Source organism: Callithrix jacchus, chromosome 5 (assembly GCF_049354715.1).
Source record: "Callithrix jacchus isolate 240 chromosome 5, calJac240_pri, whole genome shotgun sequence".
In the NCBI taxonomy this organism is placed as follows: domain Eukaryota; kingdom Metazoa; phylum Chordata; class Mammalia; order Primates; family Cebidae; genus Callithrix; species Callithrix jacchus.
This window is the reverse complement of record NC_133506.1, coordinates 148,237,488-148,262,913: the sequence shown is the minus strand read 5'-3', so window position 1 is coordinate 148,262,913 and position 25,426 is coordinate 148,237,488. Positions and strand designations below refer to the sequence as shown.

The window sequence follows — 25,426 nt, the reverse complement described above, 5'->3', positions numbered from 1 at the left end:
CACGCCCGGCACTCGCAGCCCGTCCGCAGCCTGGTGACCGTGAAAATTGCCCCGCCGAAGCACAGAGAGGAGCCTCGACAAGCCTCACCTGCCCCGGAACGCCCAGATCCCTGTGCCAGGAAGACCATGCTCAAGGCCCTCAGCAAGTGCAACAAGGGAAACAGGAAATTCACCGAGACCCTGGACGCCAAGCGGAGGAAGCAGAGCCGGGCACCCAGGCCTTCTGCCTTCAAGCCCATCAGGAGACGTGGAGAGGTCCCCGCCTTTGTGCCCAGGCCTGGGCCGCTGAGAAGCCTCCGCTCTCCCGCAGCAGTGTCTTTGGAGAGATTTGACCTTCCCTCAAGCCCACCACCGGCCCTACTGCAGAAAGTAAGCTGTCCAGAGACCAGCCGCAGCGGCCACCGCGGGAGCTCTAGGAGCAGGTGCAGCAATGTCTCCGTGTCTTGGGCCTTCCTATTCCCCAAGGAGCCGCCCCGGGGTGGGGACCATGCACCTCTGAGCACACCCAGACTGCAGCCCGGCTCAGAGTCAGGGCCCTGCCCCCTTCTCCTGAGCCTCCAGACTCCTTCACCCTACTGACCCGTTTCACCCCCACAGGAGCCACTGAGCCCACCGGGGCACTTCCCACTGCTTCAGCTGACCACTCTGCCAGCCCCAGCCCCGCCTCTCCTTAGCCTGCGGAGCCCCCACTGAAGAGACCATGTTGCTCTCAAAACCCTTCCCTTTCCCCTGCCCACCCACTTCTGCCTTCTCCCTGCAACAGGAGGCAGCCATATCCTCTATTTTCAGTTTGTATAGTAAATATTTGTTCTTCTTTTAAATAATAGTGTCTTTATTATTTAAAAAAATTGAAATCAGCTGAATATCCTTAAGCAAAAAATAAAGAAAAATTCAAGCCACACCTCACACTATATACAGAAATTAACTCAAGTGGATATATTTTAGAAGAAAAGAAAGGAAAAATTTGTTGTGACTGGGTTATGCATATTTTGCTTTAGATAATAGTAAAAAGAGTGTAAAAGAAAAAACTTATGAATTCGACTTCGTGAAAAATAAAAACAATAACCTCTTCAAAACGTACTGTTAGGAGAATGTGAATGAAGCCCTAGGCTGTGGGGTATATTGCATACCATGTAGCTCATGAAAGAATTATAGAAAGAAAAGGTAGGGTGGCTGGCAAGATGGCCAAAGAGCTATAGGTCCAGTCTGCAGCTCCCAGCGAGATCAACGCAGAAGACAGGTGATTTCTGCATTTTCAACTGAGGTACCCGGCTCACCACATTGAGACTGGTTAGACAGTGGGTGCAGCCCACAGAAGGCAAGCTGAAGGAGGGTGGGGTGTCGCCTCACCTGAGAAGCACAAGGAGTTGGGGAACTCCCTCCCATAGCCAAGGGAAGTCTTGAGGGACTGTGCCATGAGGAACCGTGCATTCCGGCTCAGATGCATGGTACAGCATGGTACTGGTATGAAAATATGCCCATACACTGTTTACAATAGCAAAGACCTGGAACCAACCCAAATGCCCATCAATGACAGACTGGACAAGGATAATGTGGCACATATACGCCATGGAATACTATGCAGCCATAAAAAATGAGGAGTTTGTATCTTTTGTAGGGACATGGATGAATCTAGAAACCATCATTCTCGGCAAACTTATACAAGAACAGAAAATCAAACACCACATGTTCTCACTCCTAGGTGGGTGTTGAACAATGAGAACACATGGACACAGGGAGGGGAGCATCACACACTGGGGTCTGTCGGCGGGGGGCCAGGGGAGGGACAGCTGAGGGTAGGGAGGTTGGGGAGGGATAACATGGAAAGAAATGCCAGATATAGGTGATGGGGCGATGGAGGCAGCAAATCACCTTGCCATGTATGTATCTGTGCAACAATCCTGCATGATCTGCACGTGTCCCCCAGAACCTAAAGTACAGTTAAAAAAAAAAGACATAAAATAAAAACAATAAAAAATAAAAGAGAATATGCCCATAGACCAGTGGGACAGAATAGAAAACCCAGAAATAAATGCAAATACGTACAGCCAACTGATTTTTGACAAAGCAAACAAAAACTAAAGTGGGGAAAGGACACCCTAGTCAACAAATGGGGCTGGGATAATTGGCAAGCAGCATGCAGTAGAGTGAAAGTGGATTTTCACCTTATACAAAAATCAACATGGATCAAAGACTTAAATCTAAGACCTGAAACCATAAAAATTATACAAGAGAACATCTGAAAAACCCTTTTAGATACCGGCTTAGGCAAATACTTTATGACCAAGAACCCAAAACAAATGCAACAAAGATAAATAGATGGGACTTAATTAAACTAAAAAGCTTCTGCCTAGCAAAAGAAATAATCAGCAAAGTAAACAGCCCACAGAGTGGGATAAAATCTTCACAATCTATGCATCTGACAAAGGAATAATAACCAGAATCTACAAGGAACTCAAACAAATCAGCAAGAAAAAAATAATTCCATCAAAAGTGTGCAAAGAAAAAGACAGTTCTCAAAAAGAGATATGCAAATGACCCACAAACATATGAAAAAATGCTTATCATCACTAATTATCAGGGAAATGCAAATCACAGCCATAAGGTGATAAGCACCTTACTCCTGCGAGAATGGCCATAATCAAAATACAATAGATGTTAACGTGAATGTGTGAAAAGGGAACACTTGTATACTGCTGGTGGGAGTGTAAGTAGTATACCCATTATGGAAAACAGTGTGGGGATTCCTTAAAGAACTCAAAGTAGGTCTATTTGATCCAGCAATCCCATTACTGAGTATCTGCCCAGAGCAAAAGAAGTCACTATATGAAACAGACACTTACACATGCATGTTTATAGCAGCACAATTCACAATTGCAAGAATATAGAACCAGCCCCAATGCCCATCATTAACAAGTGAAAGTGATATATTTCTATGCCATGGAATACTACTCATCTATAAAAAGAAATGAAATACAGACATTCGCAACAACCTGGATGAAACCGGCGATTACTATTTTAAGTGAAGTAGCACAAGAGTGGAAAACCAATCATCGTATGTTCTCCCTCATAAGTGGGAGCGAACTATGAGGATGCAAAGGCGTAAGAATAATATAGTGGACTTTGGGGAATCACGGGGAAGTGTGCAGGGTCATGGATAAAAAGCTGTACATTGCATACAGTGTACATTCCTTAGCTAATGGGCACACCAAAATCTTGAAAATTACAAGAACTTATCCATGTAACCAACCACCACCTGCTCCCCATAAACCTATTGAAATATTTTAAAAATTCATGTATCCAAAGTACACAATACCGTGTAATTATCTTTAAAAAACTTTTTAAAATGTATATTTTATTTTACTTTAAGTTCCAGGATACATGTGCAGAATGTACAGGCTTGTTCCATAGGTATACATGTGCCATGGTGATTTGCTACACCTATCAACCCATCACCTGGGTTTTAAGCCCACATACATTAGCTATTTGTCCTGATTCTCTTTTTCCCCTTCCCCTGTATCAAGCTCCAGTGTGTGCTGTTCCCCTCCCTGTGTCCATGTGTTCTCATCGTTCAGCTCCCACTTATGAGTGAGAACATGCGGTGTTTGGTTTTCTGTTCCTGTTTAGTTTGCTGAGGATGATGGCTTCCAGCTTCATCTATGTTCCTGCAAAGGACATGATCTCATTACCTGTTATGGCTACATAGGGTTCCATGGTGTATATGTACCACGTCTTCTTTATCCAGTCTAGCATCGATGGGCATTTGAGTTGGTTCCATATCTGTTATTGTGAATAGTGCTGCAATAAACATATGTAACAAAATGATTTCTATTCCTTTGGGTATACCAGTAATGGGATTCCTGAGTCAAATGTTATTTCTGGTTCTAGATCCTTGAGGAATTACCGTATTGTCTTCTGCAATGGTTGAACTAATTTGCATTTCCACGAACAGTGTAAAATTGTTCCTGTTTCTCCACAGCCTCACCAGCATCTATTGTTTCTTGATGTTTTAATGATTGCCATGCTGGTTGGCATGGGATGGTATCTCACTGTTATTTGGGTTTGCATTTCTCTAATGATCAGTGATGTTGAGCTTTTTTTATATGCTTGTTGGCTGCATAAATGTCTTTTTGAGAAATGTCTGATCATGTTCTTTGCCCACTTTTTGTTGGGGTTGTTTTTTTTCTTGTAAATTTGTTTAAGTTCTTTGTAAATTCTGGACATTAGACCTTTGTCAGATGGGCAGATTCTAAAAATTTTCTCCCATTCGGTAGGTTGCCTATTGAGCCTAATGATAGGATTTCCTATTTAATAAACGGTGCTGGGAAAACTGACTAGCATATACAGAAAGCTGAAACTGAACCCCTTCCTTACACCTTATACAAAAATTAACGCAAGATGAAAGAGTTAATTAACGAAAGATTTCGATGTAAAACTCCAAACCTTAAAAACCTTAGAAGAAAACCTAGGCAATACCATTCAGGACATAGGCATGAGCAAAGATTTTATGAAGAAATCATCAAAAGCAATTGCAACAACAAAAGCTAAAATTGACAGTTGGCATCTAAGTAAACTAAAGAACTTCTGCACGGGGAAAGATACCCTGTAATTTTCAAAGTAGTTAAAACAAGTTTAAATAAAGTCTAAATCATTTGTTAAAAAAACTGAAATGGATAAGGAGAAACAGGGGGCATATAATACTCAAACAGTGAAAAGGAAGGAATAAAATGTTCAAGTTGAAACGTTTTGATTATGTTGTGGTGTCACTGGCTCTTGTCATTCTCCTGTGACCAGGGCATGTTTCATTTGGTCACTAAAATAACAAGGAGCTGGGTTGTGTGATTTGGAACCAGGAACACGAGTTTCAGTATCAGCATGTCGTCTAAACGGCCTCAGGACAGTGCTATTGAATATGACCATTCAGAACAACATAAATCTTGCTTACTTGACAAATGAAGAGCTGCCTCATTGTCTTAATTCATCTTTGGAACTAATACAGGCAGTTCATCTCCCTTGCGTGGCTCAGTTTGCATCTGAGATCATCTTGGAGCATCTCACAGGAGCTACACTTCAGAGGGAAGTACTACATACACATAGAGGCAGAGAAGGCAGACCTGAGTATCACACAGTAAAAGTAGAGGCCTCACTTTTTTCTCCACTCTCCAGGTTTCACGGAGGAGAGGGAATGATTTTGATTTTATGTTTTCAGAAACTTTGGCTTAAATATGACTTCTCATTTTGAAAAATATTGATTAGTACTGTCACGTCTAGTCTCTTAGGATAAACTGCTTTACAAATTTAACATGGTTGTTTGGATATTTTCTTAGTTAAATACCAAGAATTCCTATTTTTTTTAACCTAATAATTTCAATTTACCCTGAAAAAAGTAGTCTTCAGTGCTCAGGTGTGCAGTCCCCATAGATCAGAGCACACTGCCTCTATTGACCAAAGTTTTAAATACCAGAGCAGCACTGACACTGGTGTCAGGAACAGGTATTACCCAGGGGGTTTGTGATCGTCAGACATTCAGTCACTGATTCCCCTCTTTTCATTGAGAATTCAACGTGTATAAAGAGAAGAAACTGACTGGATGGCAATTGATAATACAAAGTTGTGAATGTGCTTGTAGTGAAGATTGCTAAGTGAATACAAGATTTTCTGGCCAAGTTAGTATGAACAAGATCATTTAGCATAAAATTAACAGCACAAGCTTTGGGTTTATAAACTTTGAGTTCAAATCCAAACTCTGTACTTACATAGGCAACCCCCTTAATATCACTCAGCCTTGGCTTTCTCACCTGTGAAACTGGGGTGGTAATAATGCCTATCATCTGGATGGCTGTGAGGTTTTTTAGCCATTTTTAACCATTTTTTAATCTTGTCATTTTGACCATTTTTGTTAGATCGGTGAAAAAGTAATTGTGATTTTTCAAAAAACATACATTGAACACTGACTCCCCATTTATCCCTCTTCCCAGCTTCTGGCAACTGCTTTCTCATCTCTATGAATTTGCCTACTCTAGGTACCCTCTGTGAGTGGAATGATACAGTATTTGTTCTTTTTGCAGTTACTTATTTCACTTAGCAGGGTAGCTTCAAGATGCATCCATGTTGTAGCATATGTCAGAATTTCCTTTCTTTTTGAGGCTAAATGATATTTTACTACATGCATATACCACATTTTGTTTATCCATTTATCTGTCAATGGACATTTGAGTTGCTTCCACCTTTTGGATATTGTTAATAAGGTTGCTATGAATATGAGTCTACAAACACCTATTTGAGTCCCTGCTTTCAGTTCTTTGAGTATATGCCTAGGACTGGAATTGTTGGATCATACAGTAATTCTGTTTAATTTTTGGAGGAACCACCATGCTGTTTTGAGTTCATAGTGAGAAATTAGAACAAAACATGTGGAATCTTTCTGAACTGTGCACTCAAGCTTGGCATAGTAATAAAACTGATTTGCCCTCTAGATGCCAGGGCCTCTTCTCCTGTCCAAACTAACTTTACAGGTAATAGTAATCCCCTTTCTACAAATTAATGGAGAGGTACTTACAAGTCATGCCTGCTAGTTGGACCATGAAGTACTTGTTTCCATGGACTCATTATATTTTCTGACTGAGTCATTAAGCTAGGCCTCATCCACAAATAATGTAACCAAATGATAATACGATGTACCCATAACCCCTTTTGCCTCATCCTGATAGTTTACCTTTTCTAGAGTAGGACTAAATGTGTCCTGGCCACAGTGAGTGATGGGTTGCTGCAGGGATTGCATGTTCAGAAAAGGTGGGAGGCAGGAGAGGACACATGGTTTTAGGTGCTGCCAGAAAATTTCTTTCAACATCTGGTATTTCTAGCCCTAAAGTAATGATATGGTTTGGCTGTGTCCCCACCCAAATCTCATCTTGAATTGTGGCCTTCCACACGTGTTGTGGCAGGAAGCCAGTGGGAAATAATTGAACCGTGGGGGCAGTTTCCCCCATACTTTCCTCATGGTGGTGAATAAGTCTCATGAGATCTGATGGTTTTATAAGGGGTTTCCCCTTTCACTTGGCCATCATTCTTTCTTGCCTACCACCATGTAAGACATGCCTTTTGCCTTCTGCTGTGATTGTGAGGCCTCCCCAGCCACATGGAACTGTGAGTACATTAACCCTCTTTTTCTTTATCTATTACCTGGTCTCTGGTATCTTTTTATCAGCAGAGAGAAAACGGACTAATACAAACAGGGAGAACATTCTTCCAGGGGTGGGTAACCTAAAAAGAGAATGGGATGTTTATATTAAAGGTGTCTCTTTGGGACTTTCCTATCGTTTTACTTTTTTGGTCTTTTTTTTTTTCCTTCTCAGGGCTTCATCCTGGGTTCTTTTCTCTTCTCTCCAGCTAGGCTCAGTGGCTCATGCCTATAATCTCAGCACTTTGGGAGGCCGAGGCGGGCAGATCACTTGAGGTCAGGAATTTGAAACTAGCCTGGCCCACACGGTGAAACCCCATCTCTACTAAAAATACAAAAATTAGCTAGTTGTGGTGGCACACACCTGTAATCCCAGCTACTCAGAAAGCTGAGAGAGGAGAGTCGGTTGAACCCAGCAGAGTGTGCAGTGAACTAAGATCATGCCACTGCACTTCAGCCTGGGTGACAGAGTGAGACTCCATCTCAATCCATCCATCAGTCAATCAATAAATATCATGTCCCCCCCCTATTGCTTTATATACCATCGCTATTTGCTGCCACTCTCAGTGTCTCACCTCCAGCTCAGTGTCTGTCCTGAGCTCTTTTATTCATTTCTGTATTTATTTGACAATTTTTATTGAGTTTTTTCCATGGGATATATCAGTGAATAAAAGAGAGAGAATTCCTGGAGGGCTTATATTCTAACAGGAGTAGACTGTATTAGTCCATTTTCATACTGCTATGAAGAAATACCTAAGACTGGGTAATTTATAAAGAAAAAGAGGTTTAACAGACTCACAGTTCCACATGGCTGGAGAGGCCTCACAATCATGACCACGGGCAAGGAGGCCCAAGTCACATCTTACGTGGATGGCAGCAGGCAAAGAGAGAGGGAGCTTGTACAGGGGAACTCCTCTTTTTAAAACCATCAGATTTCGTGAGACTTATTCACTATCATGAGAACAGCATGGGAAAGAGCTGCCCCCATGATTCACTTATCTCCCACCAGGTACCTCCCACAACATGTGGGAATTCAAGATGAGATTTAGATGGGCACACAGCCAAACCATAGCCGAGACTAAGTAAATAAGTAAACATAATAAGTCTGACGATGACATAGTGTATTAGAAGGTGAGATGGGCTCTGGAGAAGAAGTAACACAAGATAGGGAAGCTGGACCATGGTGAAGATGAGAGGGTTGGGTTGCAATTATGGCTAATTGTGAATAATTTCAAATGACATTCTATGTGTACTATCTTTCTTCTTAGATGCTTAGCTCCACTGGGGCTTACGTTTTGTCCTTAGGCACAGAGGATGTTCTTTTTAATGAGATGTACGACTGAGTAAAGGAGGCAATGAACAGACAAGCACACAGGAAAACAGAGGCAGAATGGCCTGGACCTGGACCTGGGCTGTGGGATGGAGTATGGAAATGGATTTCACAAGTATGTTCTTATTTTTTTTTTTTTTTTGGTAGAGATGTCATCTTGCTCTGTCGCCCAGGCTGGAGTGCAGTGGTGCAATCTTGCCTCACTTAACCTGCCTCCCAGTTTCCCTGCCTCAGCCTCCTGAGTAGCTGGGAGTACAGGCATACACCAACACGCCGGGCTAAGTTCCTTTGTATTTTAGTAGAAACGGGGTTTCACCATGTTGCCCAGGCTGGTCTCAAACCCCTGAGCTCAGGCAATCCACCCACTTAGGCTGTTCTGGAGTGAAAATAGCTCGCAGTCCTTCTTCCATTATAATGATAATATAAAACTGTTTTATAATATAAAACTGTTTTATAATATAAAACAGTTAAAAATATAAATAACTACACATAATTTGATTTTGATTTTTCTTTTTTGAGACGGCGTTTCGCTTGTTACCCAGGCTGGAGTGCAATGGCGCGATCTCGGCTCACCACAACCTCCGCCTCTTGGGTTCAGGTAATTCTCCAGCCTCAGCCTCCTGAGTAGCTGGGATTACAGGCTCGCGCCACCGTGCCCAGCTAATTTTTTGTATTTTTTGTAAAGACGGGGTTTCACCATGTTGACCAGGATGATCTCGATCTCTTGACCTTGTGATCCACCCGCCTCAGCCTCCCAAAGTGCTGGGATTATAGACTTGAACCACCGCGCCCAGCCAATTTTTCATTTCAAAGATACCTATTAAGCACCTCCTATGTTCTGTGCTGGCAGGGTGTTGGGGCTTCAGCAGCTACAGACAGGCGTGCTCGGGGCCCTCTCTCACCAGGCCTGAGGATTCCACCGAACACTCCTCCACCCATTGTATTGGTAAATGCACGCAGACTTGTGGATAATTTTGTAAGAGATTATCTTACATGAGCAGTTCTACAGCATACTGTGACCTATCCACCAGGGCATTCTTTCCTGATGACTGCAGCCACGCATCACACTCTTCAACGATTACTTGGTATTCAGTTGCATGTTTCCACCATTATTCGGGTAAAACTACCTTCTATTTAAAAAACTATTTTGGTGGAAAGCCTGAAAATGAGACGAAGCTTATGTGTAGCCAAATGGCCAACCAATAGTACAAACACATAGGAAAAGCCTTTTTCTCTGATTTATAACGCCGCTTCTCTCACCTGCTGAGATCTCCTTCTGCACCCTTCGTTTCATGGCTTTGTCTGTTTCCCACCGTGTAATACTATAGCATCTGCCCTCTGGTGGTACACCCACGTAACACTTCCTCTTCTACTCCCCTCACCTCTTGTTATTCTCACAGATTTATTCTTCAAGATGGAGTTTGGATATCAGTTTTTGAAGGTGACTTCCCCACAAAATAGGACTTAGTGCTTTTTTTTATTAGTCCCTTATATTTTCAGTTAAATTTATATACAAGTTTTTATTTATTTGTAAATTAAATAAAATGTTTAATGTTCTTCTTAAGCTCTTGTTAACTGGTCATTGAATGCATGCTGTTTATAATTTCAGTGGACTGTTTTTGGACTTAGTATATTAATATCTGTAATATAATAGCAATTTTTACTATTTATTATTTATTTATTTATTTATTTTTGAGAAGGAATATCGCTCTTGTTGCCCAGGCTGGAGGGCAGGTGATCTCGGCTCACCGCAACCTCTGCCTCCCGGGTTCCAGCAAATCTCCTGCCTCAGCCTCTCAAGTAGCTGGGATTACAGGCATGAGCCACCACACCTGGCTAATTTTGTATTTTTATAGAGACAGGGTTTATCCATGTTGGTCAGGCTACTGTTGAACTCCCAACCTTAGGTAATCCGACCTCCTTGGCCTCCCAAAGTGCTGGGATTCCAGGTGTGAGCCACCGTGCCCAGCCAATAATGGTAATTTTGAACATTTTTAATATTTAAACCTTAAAAAATGTATCATTTTAACTGTACTTCCTAAATAATATTCAATAATAGGGATGTTCAATGATTTTTCTCACCTTGGGCTTTATTGGGAATGCTTTTAGTATTTGTTAATCTTACTGGTTCAGTTCAAACTATTAAACATGTGGTCTGAAATACATGCTTTGTTTATTTTAAGGAATTACCCTAATTCAGATTTTATTCAATACTTTTTTTCAATCACGAATAAATGTTGAATTGTTAAGGGTTTGTTTAAACCAATAATAGATATTTCTATGATCTTTCTCCTTGACTCGTTGCTACAGTTAATTATTTAAATAGATTTTCTAGGATTATCTTTCTCTGTACTGCTGAACTTAGCTTATTTGCATACTAATTCTTTATGATTCACTTATGAATGTTTTGGCCGAGAGCTTATTATAAATCAATAACTAGCAACTTTCTCAATGATTTTTCTGCTTTTTAGCCTATTTAGATGTTCCAATTAATTTATACAACATTTTTCTACAAAATTATCCATTTCACTTGTTTTCTATTAACATATTGTTCTTAAAGTTTTATCTGAATTTCTGTCTTTCCCTCTTATAACCAATATTATATTTTTTTCATTTTTTCTTAATTAGTTAAATGTTCATATGGTTATTGAGGTTTTTTTCTCAAAGAAAACTCTATTAATCTACTCTTTTTCCTTTAATTTACTATTATATTTTATCTTTCAATCTATCTTTTGGCTTATCAGGGTCATTCAATTGCCACGGGCAATTCTTTGGATTCTTTATAGCCTCTTCTGTTGAGCACTTACTTCATTTATTTTATTCTCTCTTAGCACTGCAGGTATGTTTTACTCAATATTATCTTTGTATTTCATAGGTTGTATTACATAATTAGGGTGAGATTGGCATTTTTAATCAAATTATTTCTGGGAGTATCAGGACACACAATATCTGACCTCAGTCAGTCACCTTTCCCACAAACTCCTGAAAACTCAAGCCCCAGTGCAACCTATGCCAGACCCTAGAAAGCTGGAATGAACTGTGTGGAACACTAATATTTCCTAGACAGAAGAGGCTGAAATAGCTTGTGATTAAAGGCAGCTGTGCAGACTCTATTTTACTTCTTCTAATGGGAAAGCCCAAATCCAATTCAATATTAGGATAGTTACAGTACGCGACCACCAACACCATGAGAAATGGAAACAGAAAGGTATTGCTGAGTGAGGAAAAGTGCATTACTACAGAATGTCTGGTGTCAACCTGGTCTAGGCCACAGAAGGGTCTCCAGTGGAGGAAGAGAGAGAGAAAGGTGAGATGCTCCTGCCTTCTCCCATCCAGGAACAGGTGCTGTTGTTGTCATCCCAGTTTTCCGGAAGGGAAGTGCAGAACATTCAGACCTATGGGTCTGTTTTTAATATTGATCTCTAACAGATATATCCCAATCTGAGTCCTGGAATGTGAGCAACTCTATCAATTCCCATTCTCTGTTGGAAAGGGCAGGAGAACGATTGGAAAATAAACACAGGGAAAAAATCTACTTATTGCTAGTGGCCAACTGTTTTCATCTGTACCCATTAAACATTTATTGTCTGCCGTTGCGGTTTTGATGCCTTCCTGAATCCAAGAGTTGTTCAGAAGACCATTTTAGAATTTTCCAGCAGATATGGCTCGCTTCTATTTTAGGTATTTATATCTGGTTATATAGAAATGTGGTCACTGGAGGTGATTTAAAAGGGTTCTTTAACACTTTAGACTCCTTTGCCTATGGGCTCACGTTCATGTGGTGGCTTTCCAGGACACTCCTGTGTGCTCTGGGCTAGAGAACTGTTCTTTACAGGTGATTTTATTTTCCTGCAAGAGCTCCTAGGAGCTTTCCCTAGTTCCGGGCCTGGTTTTTTAGGGTCATTTCTTAGCCTAGATTTCCTAAGTCCCAACATTCTCCTTGTCTCAGGCTAAGAGGACTCTAGTTTCTTCAGCTGATTCTACCACGCAGCCCCCAAGCTGATGCCAAGCTTCTCTCCTGCTTCTCCAGGCTGAGGGCAGAATTCTTCAGGACTTGCATGTCCTGATTTTTGATGAGTAACTCTCTCCAGCTCCCTGTGGTCTGTGATCTGGACCCAGTGCCCACAGGATTATCAAGACTGCAGACACTTAGGGTATGTCTGATGTTATTCTGGCTTCAGCATCTACTCTGATATTACTTCTGTGACTTCAGTTTTCTCTTGAGTTTGCATACCTGGAGATTTCCCTTTCTTGGTTTCAGCACAACTATATAATTGAAAATTATTTAGCTAAAAAATAAGCAAATGACCTGAGTAGACATTTATCAAAAGAAGACATACAGATGGCCAACACGTATATGAAAATGTGTTCAACTTCATTAATCATCATGAAAATGCAAATAAAAACCAGAATAAGATAGCACCTCACACCCATTATGATGGCTATTCTCAAAGAAACAAAGATAAGTTTTTGTGAAAAAGTAAAAAAAAAAAAAAAAAAAAAGAAAAAAGAAAGAAAAGAAACATATATACCGTTGGTTGGGATATAAATTAGTTCAGCCATTATGGAGAACAGTATGGAGGTTCCTGAAAAAATTAGAATTGCCATGTGATCCAGTGATCTCATGACTGGGTATATATCCAAAGGAATTTAACTTAGGATGTTGAAGAGATACCTGCATTCCCATGTTCATCAAAGCATTGTTCACAACAGCCAAGATATGAAAACAACCTAATGTACATTGATAGATACATGAATTTAAGAATGTAGCGTGCAATGAAATATTATTCAGCCTTTAAAAGGAAGGAGAACCTGGCTGGGTACAGAGGCTCATGCCTGTAATCCCAGCACCTTTAGAGGCCAAGGCAGGCGGGTCCCAACGTCAAGAGATTAAGACCATCCTGGCCAACATGGTGAAACCCCATCTCTACTAAAATATAAAAATTAGCTGGGTGTGGTGCTGCACTGCACTCAGGAGGTTGAGGCAGGAGAATTGCTTGAACCTGGGAGGTGGAGGTTGAGGTGAGCCGAGATCACACCACTACACTCCAGCCTGGCACCTGGCGATGGAGCAAGACTCTGTCTCAAAAAAAAAAGGAGAACCTGTCATTTGTGTTAACATGTATTAGGGTTCTCTAGAGGGACAGAACTGATAGGACAGGTGTATATATGAAAGGGAGTTTACTAAGGAGTATTGACTCACGGTCACAAGGTGAAGTCTCACAGTAGGCCGTCTGCAAGCTGAGGAGCAAGGAAGCCAGTCCAACTCCTAAAACCTCAAAACTAGGGAAGCCAGTACAGTCTTCAGTCTGTGGCCAAAGGCCCAAGAGCCCCTGGCAAACCACTGATGTAAGTCCAACAGTCCAAAAGCTGAAGAACCTGGAGTGCGGTGTTCGAGGGCAGGAAGTGTCAAAACCAAAACTACAGAAAATAACAAATATTTAACGGGTACGTGATGATTAAAGTTCAATTCCTTTGGATATATACCCAGTCTTGAGATTGCTGGATCATACAGTAATTCTAATATGTGGGAATGCAGATATCCCTTCAACATACAAAGTTCAGTTCCTTTGGATATATACCCAATCATGAGATTGCTGAATCATATGGTAATTCTGATTGTTTGAGGAACCTCCATACTGTTTTCCATAATGGCTAATCTAATTCATATTCCAACCACAGGAGAAAGATGGAGGCTGGAAGACTCAGCCAGTCTGCTCATTCCGCCTGCTTTTTCTAGCCCTGCTGGCAGCCAAGGGGATAGACCCACCCAGATTAAGGGTGGATCTACCTCTCCTAGGCCACTGACTCAAATGTTAATCTCCCTTGGCAACACCCTCACAGACACACCCAAGAGCAATACTTTGCATCCTTCAGTCCAATCAAGTTGACACTCAGTTTTCACCATCACAGCAAATGAACCTGGATGATACTATGCTGGGTAAAATAAGCCAGACCACATGACAAATGATGTATGATTTCACTTGCATGTGAAAAGTCAAACTCATAGAAGCAGAGAGTGGAATACTGATTGTCAGGGGCTGGGGAGTGGGGAAGATGGTGAGATGTTGGTCAAAGGATAGCAAGCTTCAGTTGTGCAGGATGAATAAGTTCTAGAGATAGAATGTACAGCGTAGTCACTGTAGTTAACAATGCCATATTGCACACTTGAAACTTGCTGAGAATCTTTCCTAAGTGTTCTTACCTCAGACACACAGAAATGGTAGCTATGTGAGGTGATGAATGTATGAATTCCTGTGATTATAGTAGTTATTTCGCAATGTATACATATATTAAAACATCACATCACACACCGTAAATATACACAATTTTTATTTATCAATGGTGCCTCAGTAAAGCTGGGGAAAAAGAATGCAAACTCTCTAAAGCCAAACAAAATTTATTTTGTTCTATTTTACTCAGAATTTGCATGTTTGGGAAACAAAGGGGCAGAGGTGAGGAGAGGGTCCCTGTGTTCCAATTCCGTCTGCACTGGGGCCTGGAAGTCTGGATTGACAGCCACGGCTAATGGTTCAGTTCTGGGCCTGAGTTTGTATACCATTATATGACCTTTTCATAATATGTCTTCTTCTATTAATTCACTTCAATTAAATTCAGCAAACACTTGTTGGGAATGTCTCACAGGGCAGTTATTGTGTTGGATGCTGTGAGAGTTGGTCTTGATTGCCAAGGATTCATGATCTATTTGAAAGGGCGGACGGACAGAACTGTGACGTAAAGGACCATGTATACGCATGTGTGGGGAAGAGCATTTCTGATAAATATGATAAATATCAGAAATAAGGGAGATGCCATCGCTGCTTTTTCTATTTTGTGCTGCCCATTTATGTTGCTTTTATTTTGTCCTTACTGTCTCCTGTTCTTTCCCTGCTCCCCTGGCTCAGTAGAACAGACAGAATATGCACTTTGTCTTGTACTGGAGGTAATCCAGGAGTGAGACTACTTGTTAACTTCTGGGGGTAGAAACCAGAGTGGACAGATGAGGCTAAGTGGTTCTCAAGTTTTGGAGGTCTCACAGAACCCTTTGAAAACCTGAAAAAAACAACCACCACCGAGAAACTGATAAGCCCCATTCTCAGAAAAATACTTCTTTGTGCATGTGGTTTCTGGTTTCCTGAAGCCCCTCTGTAGACCTCCTGAGTGAGGAACTGCTGAAGTCAATCTAAGCGAAAACCTGTTCAGGCTTTAATTGCAAGTTCTTCTGGAAAGAGAAATAATTTTGTTTCGACCACACAATCAATAAACAGACACACAGATGCCAGGAGAATCAGTTAACATGGCCACTGTCTCATCAGGATACATTTTACTTTTCCTAGCACTGTCTAAATGTGGTTACCAGCATTAATACAACAAATGATGAAGATATTATGAACTCAGTCCCCACATGGGTAAGAGTATGGCAACAACTGTGGTCTAAGCAGCCATCTCTCCCAACTGTAAGAATTCAAAGGTATAAAACCCCAGCCAACAGATGTGATGCTGTAGAAGCCATCTGCAAGTTTAGTGGTATTGTAATGATGATGGAAAGACTCAGTGTGAAATCAAATATCTGATCCTTGTTTACAGAAGTAAAGTATGTTGACTCCCACTTTTGTTATTTCAATTGCCTTCACTCTGTGTGAATCACAGTTGTAATAGTAACACATTACTTTTGTCAGTGTAAGATAAAAAGTCAAATATTACTTTTTCTTTAATTGGATTCTCAATGCACTATAAAATTTTCAGCCTGTAATCCCAGGACTTTGGGAGGCCGAGGCGGGTGGATCATGAGGTCAAGAGATCAAGACCATCCTTATCAACATGGTGAAACAACGTCTCTACTAAAAATACAAAAAATTAGCTAGGCATGGTAGCATGTGCCTGTAATCCCAGGTGCTTAGGAGGCTGAGGCAGGAGAATTGCCTGAACCCAGGAGGCGGAGGTTGCAGTGAGCTGAGATCACGCCATTGCACTGCAGCCTGGGTAAGAAGAGCGAAACTCCATCTCAAAAAAAAAAAAAACAACACTTCAGTGTGTTATCATCTGTAGGTAATTTGGTTCTGAATAATCTCATATGATTGAAATTTCTAAACAGTGGAACTCTGATTGTGAGATGCATATTCTGAGCAAACAAATGGAGTTTTTGTTTCTTACAATGTTATTTATGAAGAGCATTTTTAAACGAACTGCATTTGATTTTTATCTCAAAGCTATCCCTTTACTTTCGATTTGCTTTTCGTTTTGTTAAAAGTCAAATAGGTGTAACAGTTCTATGAAAACTTTATATGTAAAATCCAATATGTAAGAAAGAAAACTGATGATTCTTTTAAATGGCAAAAGACGCCTCCTTCCTCCTTTCTCTGCCCTGAGCAGCTCCTTTACTGACATCCATATTTGTTTTTATGTTATTAATTACAGACAAAAAAGAGAAGAGGAAGTAAAAACATAATTTTATATTTAATGTGTATCAAATACAGGCTGCCCTAATGTGAAATCATGAAAAAGGGAAGACCCTTCAACAGAGTTGAAAGAGCCTAGCCCTCAGTTACATTTCTCTTTTCTTGTCTGTAAAATTGACAGAACAGTTTAATGGAGACTTTAAGTGAAAATCAAATGCCTATCACAGTATAGCACCCCTCCTTACCCAAACTCTTAGTCTTTCCCTTTCTCAGTAATTATATTCTTTATAAGAAGGCATTCGTCTTTTGTTTACTTGTGTAATACCTTTTCACTTTGTTGGGACAGAGACTCACATTCCCAGCATCTAGCACAATGCCAGCAGGCTATACTGACTCTCTCATCCTTCCCAAATCACATCCCCTGGGAAGCTTTTTCGGAGCTGCCCCCCTCCCCCTGGGTGGAATTCACATTTCAGTCTCTTTTCAAACCCTCACCTACACAGTACAAAACAAAAATCACATGCTGCATTTGACTGCATTTGTTCTGTTTAAGTCTTTCTTGTTCTTGCAAGCCTTTCTTGGACAAGAACCCTGTCTTGGTTATCTCTGTATACCAAGCAGCTAGGATGGTGCTCTGTCTACAGTAGATGCCTGATTTCTAACTGAATGAAAAACATGATTGTGGAGGTTGGGCTCACATGCTAGGTGAAGTATCTTGTGCTCTGACACCATCCAGTTCACCTTAGAACCTTGCCCATTTTCGGGTGGGCAGGGGGCTGTGGTTCTGAGAGGTCTGATGTAGTTTGGGTTACGGTGTGTGCCGCCTTGCCTGCCACAGTCTCATTTCCTGCCCACTCACCCTGGTATCTCATTCAGCTTAGCACTCATCCCAGATATATGTTATTTTGATGTTTAGGAAATGTTTAGATAGTTTTAAAAGTAATCTAATAGGACTGTATTATCATTTTTTTATTTATTATAATGAGGTCTATTTTACACTTCATACAATTCGCCAGTTTCAGAAGTATAATTCAGTGAGTTTTTGTCAATTTACTGAGTGGCTCAACCATAACCATATCTAGTTTTAGAATATTTTTATCATCTCAGTAAAAGCCCTCATACCCATTTATGGTTAATCCCCATTTCTATCCCCAGCTATTAGTCTACTGTCTGTCTGTCTCTATCAATTTGCCTTTTCTAGGAATTTCATCTAAATGGAATCATGCAGTATGTGGTCTCTTTTGCCCAGCATCTATCACTAATGCTTCTGAGGCTCATCTGTCTTGTAGCATGTATTATTAGTTCATTCCTTTTTATTGCTGAGTAGTATTCCAATTTATGGATATACTACATTTTATCTATTGAGTTAATAAAACTATGTTATAATTTAAAACCAATTATTTGGTAATAAATATTTCAAATACACTGTATACTTTCATTATTTAAGTGTCCCCATCTCCTCTGAATTATCTGTTTGGATGGTATCAGCACCCTGGTACAGCATAGCATATCTACAGGTGATTTCCAGTGTAGAGAACCCTTAGAAAGCCAGGCTGGTGTGATTTTTGTTCATATCAACATTTCTCGAGCACCTTTGTGCTGGGTCCTAAAGATGAAAAAATAAATAAGATGTCATCCCTCCCTTTGAGGAACTTTTAGTCTAATAATAACAGCTAACATTGTTGAGTACCTACTATTGCCAGGTATTGGCTCTAAGTACATTACATGTATTATCTCATTTTAAATCCTCACCATAACATATGAGGAAGATAATACCATTGTCATCTTTTACAGGCTAAACTGTTTCAGAGAGGTTAAGTAACTTGACCAAGTAACTTCCGTTGGTTTAGGAGGCTGGATGGATGGTAGATGGTATTGCTGGTAACTGAGATAGGAAATTCAGAAAAACAGTAACAGTTATTAAAGGGCAGGAATGGAAACGATATGAGGAGAGTTTGAGACAGATTGAATTTGAGATACCACGGAACACTCAAGGAGAAATGTTCAATGGGTAGTTGTATCTACACACTTAAAGCTGGGGCATGACATCAAAGCTAGAAATATAAATTGTCATCAGCATGTAAGAGGAGTAAAGTCACAAGTAAAGATACCCTCAGGGAGAGTGTGTACAATGAGAAAAGCTGAAGTTGATCCTTGGGGAGCACCAGTGTGGACAGGGAAGCTAGCAAATGCACGCCCAGAAGGAACACTGGGGATCTGGGAGGAGAACCAAAAGACAGCAGAGCTGCAGCAGCCAACAGGCAGACAGGCGAGGCAAGGAAAGCAGCAAACGCAGCACAAAGACCCAGGAAGATGGCACCAAAGTGTCTCCTCACTGTGGGAATGTGGAGGCTATTGATGACATTTGCTTTCAAAGACTGGCAAGGTCTGAAGCCAGTTGGTAGTGGATTTAGAAATTAATGGGCCATAATTTCAAGTTACAGCTACTCTTTTTGTTGTGTTTTGTTTTTGTTTTTTGAGATGGAGCCAATAGGTGAAGGGAGTTGGAGCTGCGTGGCTTGAGAAAGTGGGTGAAACTTTGGAATATGTGCTGGAGGGAGTTGGGTGAGGAGTTGAACAGTGGTCAGCTCGTGCAGATTGTCCACCAGTCGTTAGGGACACACAGTCCTAATGCATTTCCAGTGTGAAAATAAAACCTGAAACAGGCATTTCCTCCAGAGACACTTACAGTCATGATCTAATGATGAGGTTTTGGCAAGAATGGGTCTCAGTAAGGACAGGGTGATGGATTCTGAAGATCCCACTGATGGAAGTGGAAGTTTTCAACCATGGATCCAAGGAAAAGGAGAGAAGCAAGTGAGGGCAGAGGAGGCTGATTAGGAGGAAATGAAGGGCATGAAGACTAAATGGGCCACTGAGATCCAGGTGAAAGACTGGTAAGGTGAGTGGCATGAACACACTGGCAGGATGGGAGCTCATGGTTGACTTATGCTATTGGAAGTTAGGCTCATGTGGATCAGCTCCAAGGCTCGGTGCTTGGCTGTGGGTACAATTGAATGAGGTAAGATTAAAAGTAAAAGTCTGTTAACAGGAAGATGTAAAGAAAATATTAGGCTAGGGTGTTGGTTGTATCATTCATCTGGAGATTGAAAACATCCTACAAAAGGTTCCGTTTGAGGTGTTAAAAGATGAGCCTGATGCCCATGTTTTTGATGAATAAGAGGCAATAATCATAGGCATGCATCGGGATTAGTGAGATGAGAGGTAAATGTTCAGCCATGAGACTCAAAGCATGGGAGAATTTTACTAGAAGGTGGTGGGTAATTCATGGTTTTGGTTGGAATGAGGAAAGCAGAAATGGTGAAACTTTCTTCTACCTCAACTCCATCGTATTTAAGCCTTGGAACAGTTAGCATTTTCCACCACAGAAATCTGCAGGGAAAAAGGAATCCTGGGAAGAGATTAGTTTGGAATAGGCAAGAAAGTACAAGGTATGTTCTAAGCAGAGGCCGGTTTGGAAGAGAGGTATTTCCCAAAGTCTGGCATTGAATAATAAACAGCAACTACACTGGATAACAGGGACCTTCAGCCTGAGCACTGATTGCTGCTTCAAGCCTCCTTCCATCCTTATGACTCGTCAAAGAGAACATCTTCATTTAAGCTGCCATTCTTTAAAGATGCCTCTATCACTTGCTAATCTTGCTTTTCAGTAAAGACAGAGTAGGCCCCAGGCATACAGTAGGACTTTAATAGGGTCTTGTTAGTATTTCATCTATTTTAATATTACCTTGTATTCATGGGAAATGATCCTGGTGTATTTATGTCATATAAAATCCTTTATGAAATACGTATTTAAGTTCATTTTTAAATATTCAGTCTATAATAGCAGAAGTGGCAAAAATTGCAAAGGTGGTATGGGAATGACTGGAGTTTTGGAAGTTCTGACTCAAATTAGAGGATGATTAAGGAAGGACAAGATGGAGGGGAAGGATTTAGAAGGGAGGGCAGGCAAGAACCCTAGTTCCCTAGGAAAGGAAACTATGACAATATAAAGGGTCCACCATCAGAGTGAACCCTAGACCATTTGGATCTTCTGAGATTCCCCAGGATAGTCTCCAGAAGCAGAAGAGGCTCCTGGAGCTCCTCTGCCCAGATCTCATGCCACTGCTCAACACAGAACTCAGAGACAAGAGACCCAGCTGAGCCAGGACAGCCTTTGTGAAGCTGTGCTCCCAGCATTTAGGGGGAATTCTTTGTGCTCATTAATGAAGGTTCTCAAAGGAGTCATAGAGAGAACTACAGACCTACCAAGGGAAACCCCAACAGAACCTTGCTATGGCTTATATCCTCCCAAGATGTAGTTCATTAAGAACAAGTTTCTGATTGTGTGCAGCTAAGGGTATTTGGGTTTAAAAGCAATGGAGCCAAGCAAAGGCAATAATGAGAGGTTCTTAGACCTCCATATGGAAAACTACAAGACACTGTCAAGAGAAATCATGACGAAACAAATGGAAACACATCCCATGCTCATGGATGGGCAGAATCAATATTGTGAAAATGACCATACTGCCAAAAGCAGTCTACAGATTCGATGCAATTCTCATCAAAATACCACCATCATTCTTCACAGAATTAAAAAAAATTCTAAAATTCATATTGAACCAAGAAAGAGTCCGCATAGGCCAAGCAAGGCTAAGCAAAAAGAATGAACCTGGAGGCATCACATTACCTGACTTCAAACTATACTATAAGGCTATAGGCACCAAAACAGCATGGTACTGGTATGAAAATTGGCTCATAGACCAATAGAACAGAATAGAGAACCCAGAAATGAAGCCAAATACAGCCAATGGATGATAACCATGCAAACAAAAATATACAGTGGAGAAAGGACACTGTATTCAACAAATGGTGCTGTGTTACTTGGCAAGCCATATGCAGAAGAATGAAACTGGACCCTCATCTCTTACCTCATACAAAAATCAACTCAAGATGCAGCAAAGACTGAAATCTAAGACCTGAAACCATAAACATTATAGAACATAACATCTGAAAAATTCTTCTGAACATTGGCTTAGGCAAGGATTGTATGACCATGACCCAAAAGCAAATGCATTAAAAAAAGAGATAAAAAGCTGGGATTAATTAAACTATAAAGCTTCTGCACAGTAAAAGCAATAATCAGCAGAGTAAACAGAGAATCCACAGAGTGGGAGAATATCTTCACAAACTATGCATCTGACAATGGACTAGTATCTAAAATCTACAAGGAACTCAAATCAGTAAGAGAGAAACAAATAATCCCATCAAAAAGACATGAATAGACAACTCTCAATTCTCAAATATACAAATAGCCAACAAACATGCAAAAATGCTCATCATCACGAATTATCAGGGAGAAGCAAATCAAAACTGCAATGCGATATTGCCTTACTCCTGCAAAAATGGCCACAATCAAAAAACTCAAAAAATAATAGAGGTTGGTGTAGAGCTGGGGAAAAGGGAACACTTGTATACTGCCGGTGTGAATGTAAACTACTACAAACCACTATGGAAAGCAGTGTGGCAATTCCTTAAAGAACTAAAAGTAGAACTACCATTTCATCCAGCAATCCCACTGCGAGGTATCTACCCAGAGGAAAACAAGTCATTTTATGAAAAAGATACTTGCACATGAATGCTTATAGCAGCAAAATTTGCAATTGCAAAAATACAGAATCAGCCCAAATGGCCATCAGTTAACAAGTGGATAAAGAAAATGTGGTACAAACGTACTGTGGAATACTAATCAGCCTTAAAAAGGAATGAAATAACAGCATTTTCAGCAACCTGGATGAAGCTGGAGACCATTATTCTAAGTGAAGTAACTTGGGAATGGAAAAGTAATCATCATATACTGTCACTCATAATTGGGAGCTAAGCTATGAGGATACGAAGGCATAAGAATGATACAGTGGACTTTGAGGACTTGGGGGAATGGGTGGGATATGAGTGAGGGAGGAAAAACTACACATTGGGGCAGTGTAGTGGGTGCACCAAATCCTCAGAAATCACCCACTAAAGAACTTATACCTGTGACCAAACATCATCTTTTCCAAAAAACTACTGAATAATTTTTAAAAAATAAATAGAAGTGAAATGAGAGAAATTACTTTAGTGTTGAGAGACAATTTATTCATGGATGTAGGACGGCCAGAAATTACAGCAAATCCACATAAAATCAACATTACCAGTGCTAAAACAAAACCTGATGACTATTCTCTTAAGAGCAAAATTGCAAAAAGTGACATTAACGTCCATCCTAGAAGAATGAAACACATATCACCATTATTGATACGAGTAAACGATTTGTTTTTCCTTGAAAGAGTATCCAAGTATATTGTGTTCATTTTCATACTGATCACAGAGAGCACCCTTCTGGCAACGGGTAGCCGCAGTTTTCAGGACCTGGCAGAAATTCTATCTTCTACCTTTAAAAATCAGGCACAAATTATGAGCAGCTGCTAGGCCCCTCTGCCCAGAGCCAAGTGACTGGCACCATCAGTGGGAGGGACGGAGGCTTGCGCTTCCCTGGTCCCCCAGACCATCTGGCTGCTGCTTTCCCCCGCTGCAGCTGCACCCCTTGACCTCCCAGAGTCTGCGAGGTGCCAGCCTGCCCCGTGCAGGATTCTATGGCCAGCAGGTGCCAGCGCGTGATGCTTTGTGCGCTTACTGACGTCCCGAGGCCAACGGTCACGGTCACCAAGTTCTGCACACTTGGCACCGGCCGCAGACTTCGGAAACTTGTGGAAGCCGAGTTTCTAAGGAAAGGTCCCGACCGCTACACTGCTGTCATGGGCAGCTGTCTGAGCCAATTCCTGGGCTGGCCCTGGGCCAGGGTGCCGCCCCAAGCCCAGAAGCCCCCGGCCCTGCACTCCAGACCCTTCCGACGCTCCCAGGTCCAGGACTGCTACAAAGTCGTCTATGTCCACAGGCCGCGCTGGGTCCGCACCCGGCCCCTCCCCAAGGCTCCTCCAGGCTGGGACAATGCCCGCATCTGGAGGTACTTTTCCAAGAGACCATCGCTCCAGAGCTTCATTGTGCCGGGCTCTTCCGATATTGGCCAAGCCTACATGAAGTGGCGGCTTTGGCATGCCCGGCACCCGTGGCCCTTCCCCAGCCTGGTGACCGTGAAAATCGCCCCGTCGGAGCACAGAGGGGAGCCTCGACAAGCCTCACCTGCCCCGGAGCGCCCAGATCGCTGTGCCAGGGGGACCATGCTCAAGGCCCCCAGCCAGTGCAACAAGGGAAAAAGGAAATTCACCGAGCCACTCTGGTTTGAGGCCCCGGACGCCAAGCAGAGGAAGCAGAACCCGGCACCCAGGCCTTCTGCCTTCAAGCCCGTCAGGAGACGTGGAGAGGCAAGCCCGTCAGGAGAGGTCCCCGCCTTTGTGCCCAGGCCTGGGCCGCTGAGAATCCTCCGCTCTCCCGCAGCAGTGTCTTTGGGGAGATACGGCCTTCCCTTAGTCCGCCGCCCGCCCTACTGCAGGAAGTACGCTGTCCAGAGCCCAGTCGCAGCGGCCACCACGGGAGCTCTAGCAGCAGGTGCAGCAATGCCTCCGTGTCTTGGGCCTTCCTATCCCCCAAGGAGCCGCCCCGGGGTGGGGACCATGCACCTCTGAGCACACCCAGACTGCAGCCCGGCTCAGAGTCAGGGCCCTGCCCCCTTCTCCTGAGCCTCCAGACTCCTTCACCCTACTGACCCCTGTTTCACCCCCACAGGAGCCACTGAGCCCACCGGGGCACTTCCCACCGCTTCAGCTGACCACTCTGCCAGCCCCAGCCCCGCCTCTCCTTAGCCTGCGGAGCCCCCACTGAAGAGACCTTGTTGCTCTCAAAACCCTTTCCTTTCCCCTGCCCACCCACTTCTGCCTTCTCCCTGGAACAGGAGGCAGCTGTATCCTCCATTTTCACAGTTTGTATAGTAAATATTTGTTCTTCTTTTAAACAATAGTGTCTTTATTATTTAAAAAAATAGTAGAAATCAGTTGCATATCCTTAAGCAAGAAAAGAAAGAAAAATTCAAGCCACACCTCACACTATATACAGAAATTAACTCAAACCTACAAATGTATGTCTTTAAGAAGAAAAAGGAACAATTTTTGTGACTTTGGTTTATGCAAAAATAAATATGGAGAGGGAGACGGAGAGGGGGAGGGGGAGGGAGAGAGGGGGAGGGAGAGAGGGAGAGGGAGAGAGGGAGTCTTGCACTGTCACCCAGACTGGAGTGCAGTGGCGGGATCTTGGCTCACCGCAACCTCCACCTCCTGGATTCAAGCGATTCTGTCGCCTCAGCCACCCGAGTAGCTGAGATTACAGGTGTCTGCCACCACATCTGGCTAGTTTTTCCTGTTTTTAGTAAAGCCATGGTTTCACACTGTTAGCCAGGCTGGTCTCAAACCCCTGACCTCAGGATCCGCCTCCTCAGCCTCCAAAAGTGCTAGGATTACAGGTGTGAGCCACCATGCCTGGCTCTTACCTGTCTTTCTAAACACACTTCTCCCCACCTCTCTATGT

General features: G+C 42.1%; 2 protein-coding genes across 8 annotated transcripts in view; one reads left to right on the top strand and one right to left on the bottom strand.

Moving 5' to 3' along the window:
- Nucleotides 1-25,426, bottom strand: part of MTUS2 (microtubule associated scaffold protein 2) — a 744,933-nt gene that overhangs the window by 451,078 nt on the left and 268,429 nt on the right. The gene's annotated exons all lie outside the window — the stretch shown is intronic.
- Nucleotides 23,523-24,838, top strand: LOC118154025 (POM121-like protein 12). Its single transcript, XM_035303365.3, has 2 exons — nt 23,523-24,454; nt 24,632-24,838. The coding sequence occupies exons 1-2, from the start codon at nt 23,542-23,544 to the stop codon at nt 24,706-24,708; spliced, it is 990 nt and encodes a 329-aa protein (XP_035159256.3). The 5' UTR covers nt 23,523-23,541; the 3' UTR covers nt 24,709-24,838.